Genomic DNA, 4,790 nt, shown 5'->3' on the forward strand with positions numbered 1-4,790 from the left:
AGTAAACAAATGTAAAATAACAGTGCATATTTCACTGTATAAATTAAAGACTAGGGTTGGGAATTGTTGTCAAATTAAAATTTCGATTCCACCTATCGATTCCTATGCACTTTTTTTCTTCATCTGTGAGGACCGGACCTAGCGATCTGCCAGGACCATGCTTGCTAATCTAAGCGCGCCAAAGATTGGCTACATTTGCGATCAGATGCCAAAAAAGCTAAGCATAATATCTGTGATAGCTAAACATGTTGCAAGAGAGGTGTCACCACCAACATGACAAAGCACTTTAATTTAATAGATCGTTAAATATCGCGAACACGATTCTAACACCAACGTGATTCTATTCCTAAATTACAATTATTCGTCTGTTTCATTCCTCAACCTTTGACGTGTACGATCAATGTTGTGATCACTTGGTTCGTCCGTGCAGAGTACGATCACATCAGTGTGATTTGAACATTTAATTTTGCTTTCGCACTGCCGTTGACCTAAAGAGAGCAGCTGTCATCTGTCATGAATGAAACAGCTTCACAGTCTTTTCAACCACACAGTATTATTATTTCTGTGTTACAAACATTCAAATCACAGAAGTACTGGGATAAAAGTTTATAGTTCAGATATAAACTGTGTGTAAGATGTGTATGGTAGCGATTAAAATAGAGTAAATCACCTTTTGAGAGTAATTTGACACTTCAAATGAAGATTTGTCGATTACATTGTTAAGCCAGTAGGTGGCGAAAAGGGGCTGTTAAAATGTATTTGTCTTTGAATCACACAAGAGATTCGTTGAAGAACGCTGATTTATCCGGTAATGAAACAAGTACATCTTGAGTGAGTCATTGAATAATTTATTCATAAATTACATGTGATTTTGTTTAGTTGTCTAATGTTTTTTCTTCAGAATCATGAGAGAACCACAACTTCCATTGGGGGAAAAAAGGGGGGAAAAAACTCAATTTATCCAGAATAATGCAGTTCTATTTTGCACACAAACAGCTCTTAAAGAGTCCAGTTTTTATGTAGCCTGTTGATTTTTGTTCATGGTATTCATCTCCAATAAATGGTTTGCAAAAAAGAGACAGGATAAATGTTTGATATCATTATTTAATCACAATGGAATCGAAACTGGGAGTCGAAAAGAATCGGAATCGATAAGCAGAATCAGAATTGATAAAATTCAAACGATAACCAACTCTCTATTAAAGACCAATCCTTGTTGAAGTTACAAAAATATTCAATCAAGAGAAGTGAGTGATTTCCTTGTCTTTTGTTGTTTAACAAACAGACAGCAAGAATAGACTGCTGTTCCTTTAAGACATAATTCACAGATCCAGTACACTTATACTGATACACATGCGTTGTCTTTCTCGACTGTTTACATTACCTTAAGACGTGACCAATGATGTTTGCAAGGATACTCACAAAGACGGGCATGTTGATTTGTTTGTGTTAGTTTGTGAGTTCAAACGCAAGTCTTGAAAGAGAAATTAATATTTGCTCTCATTACAGATGAGTACGCACACACACACACATACACACATCTTCAAACAGCATGCATGAGTTCTCAAGCACTTATTCTTTGCTTGAATGTTTCAATTGACAAGGCTTAAAAACACACGCAAATGAGTATAGTTTAAACACAGATAGTGTATGTCTCACCTGCGCTCGTGCACTTTCAACACCCGGGTGAGGAAGGCGTAAATGACTGGTATACTACTGTGCATACAGCATTCCGTGTTGTTTGTCCACGTTTTTTGATCATTGCTGTTGTAATGTGGGAAGCCAATAGGTCTGTTTTACGCATTGTTATTTTCAACAAACCATATTCTACATGCATCGTCAGACTTGAAATGAGCTGTGGTGTGAGTGGGGTCAACCTCAAGTGGGCCAGGGCTGTGGGGGGCGGGGACCGAGCATATGTATCGTGGGTGGTGTATCGTGTTTTTTCGGTTCGGTTTGAAATAGTTACACCCCTATAAGTAATACATCTTCCAACAATGAATCTACACGTCAATATAAGTGAGGTTCACATGTCTTTTTATTATTATTATTATTATTTACATTTACAGATATTATTATTTACATTTACAAATGTTTCTTAAATCAGCATGATTTCTGAACAATCATGTGACACTGAAGACAGGAGTAATGATGCTGAAAATTCAGCTTACAGGAATAAATTGCATTTTAAAATATATTAAAACAGAAAACAGTTAATTTAAGGTGTAATAATATTTTATAATATAACTATTTTTACTGTCTTTTTGATCAAATAAATGCATCCTTGGTAAGCACAAGAGACTTCCTTCAAAAGCATAAAAAAACATTACCGATCCCAAACTTTTGAATGGTATTGTCTGTGTTTATGTAAAATACAGATAAATTAGCCAACTTTACTAATATTGTCTATAGTTGGTCATTAGAAGTCAATTAGTTGATCCACTATCCTGACCAAGCCAGCTTTCTCAGGCAACATCTGTTTCCTGTTTTGATAAGTTTCCTCAATTATCCTTCTCCATTGCTTAGTGTCCAGCCATTCTACTGTTATTTATAATATGGAGGATTTCTGTCAGTCTCAAGATTGAAGTTGAGTGCGAGAGTGTGTGCCGTGTTGTTGTTGTTGAGACTGTGTATTCATTTGCACCCACTCTCTCCTGTCAGACAACACCAGCTCCAGTAATGCCAACCACATGCCATTTGACATTTGTCTTGCAGCAGAAGTTTGGCAGGTAGGTTACTGCATTATTCATGTCTTCATGCAGTCAATCAATGTTGGGATGCAGACTGCCTGTTCAGCATATTTTCACAAGTTTCTAAATGTATCAGTGTTTCGATATTAGTCATCTTTGCAACGAAAGGCATGTTACTCAATTCATGCACTGGGAAAACTCACCCGTCCAGCTCTATTTCAGAGAAAGGCGGAGAAAAACCTCTCAGCAAGGGACTAAAACATCTTCTGGGCAACAACAACTACGTTTCAATAATGGTAATTATTCACTATTACTGCAACAGTCAACAACCAAATCATCTTGACAACTGAGCGCACTGATGATTCGTAGTGTTTTCCATGTACATTTAAACATTAAGAGCAATTACAAACAGTCCTCCATATGTATTTTGCTAATTAAGGATGATTTCACGTGTGCTTATGAAAGCAGAGAGTCTCATCTATCTTTCACTGAAGCTGAACAAAATGATTGGAACTGGTGTACATTTGCACAACCCACATACTGCCTTGCCTGCATCACCATAGTAACCAAGACGAATGCCAATGCACCGACATTTCATCTGGTACAAGCAAGCGGAAGGTCAGGACTATGAGGGGGTGAGGGGGGCAAAGTTCTGCCCAACCACAGCCAGTAAACAAACATCTCTAAGCCATCCACCCTGTAATCATGCCACTTAGTGTGCGGGGCTGCGCATAATCTAAACTACGAGTGTTGAGCTGAGGTTATGAAAACATCTTGAGATATTTGTCACAGCTGTAACTTAACTCATTTTCTGAAAGCATGCCATATGGACAGAGGGTGTGAGATTAGCGCACAGTAGAGGCTTCATCTGTTTATATGGAGAAATCTGTGAAACACTGTGCCGAACTCTTGGGAGTGACCTTTTTTTTTCCGGCCCAGTAAGGGGTTCGGGAGCAAGAACATTTCTTAAAGGCTATGTGACCATTTGATCTTGGTTCACATGGAGGTCTGTTTATCGGGAGTGTCTGATATCATGATTTGGCAGGGGATGAGTGGTATGTGCTCTAGTGTTAATGACTACAGCTCAGGTGTTGGTCTGGGAACAGCGGGTTGGCGTGACCTTCCCCTCTTGATTTAAAACAGCTGAAGGAGTGAGGTATAGTACACATAAACAAACATCTACAAAGGGTGTTGCAGGTACTTACCGAAGTATACAGGTAGCCCTCGCTGTTCATGGCCAGATAGAGTTTGGTCTGAACTCCCTGGATGGCCACCACTCGCAAGCCCACTGGGATGAGGTTAAACATGGCTGTACAGGAAACAAAGAAAAGTCACAATTATATTTGCAAACATTTATGCCTATGTACAGCTAATTGATTAAGATATCACTATCATGTGTGTTGTATAGTAATTTATAATGGGAAAATAAATAAATGATATTAGGGAGAGTGAAAATCAAGCAAACCTGGAGCATTTTACATTCACAAAACACACAATAGCTACATGGTTTGAGTTAATTTGAAGTGTTCACATACAAGGCAAATTTTTGCATCCCTCCCCAAAACGAATAAAGTGTCACCCAGACAGGCATAACGCAAAAAATGCAAGCAGCATGAGTCTGAGAATGCAGATGTGCACGCTTATGTTTCTTATCAGCATCATGTCAGCCGTGCTGACATTCTGTCCACTCACATACACTTCATCAACTTACTTGCTTTAGCAACTTACAAACTTACAAAAACCCTTGCCCAGAACTTCTTAGCAACCACCTAGCAACAGCTTAGAATGCCCTAATAACAAGCTAGCATCTAACTGACTGTCTTTGTTATTTGTCTAATGACTGTATGGACTGTAAAAGCTTCAAGCCAACATCGAATTTTACATAACTACACATAGTTGGGTATTATTTTTCCTCAACCAGATGGCCTTGATTATGTCAGTAGAAAGGTTGTTTCAGAGGCAGAAATAGCTTTTTTTTAGCTTTAAGATTATGATTTTGTTTTTTAAATAATGCATTGTTCTGTGGAAATGTCATTTTATTTAAAGCTAAAATAAAATAAATCTTAAGCTAATATAAAAAGCTTGAAATAAAAAGCTATA

At 37.8% G+C, this 4,790-nt stretch overlaps 1 protein-coding gene across 2 annotated transcripts in view; it reads right to left on the bottom strand.

Moving 5' to 3' along the window:
• LOC107665438 (fibroblast growth factor 13-like) overlaps positions 1–4,790 on the bottom strand; it is a 123,228-nt gene that overhangs the window by 4,230 nt on the left and 114,208 nt on the right. For both annotated transcript variants that reach the window (XM_016456315.1, XM_016456317.1), the window contains one exon: positions 3,896–3,999. In XM_016456315.1, coding sequence (XP_016311801.1) covers positions 3,896–3,999 — 104 coding nt within the window. The remainder of the gene's footprint in view (positions 1–3,895; positions 4,000–4,790) is intronic.

The sequence above is a fragment of the Sinocyclocheilus anshuiensis genome, unplaced genomic scaffold (genome assembly GCF_001515605.1).
Source record: "Sinocyclocheilus anshuiensis isolate Anshui unplaced genomic scaffold, SAMN03320099.WGS_v1.1 scaffold771, whole genome shotgun sequence".
Classification (NCBI taxonomy): domain Eukaryota; kingdom Metazoa; phylum Chordata; class Actinopteri; order Cypriniformes; family Cyprinidae; genus Sinocyclocheilus; species Sinocyclocheilus anshuiensis.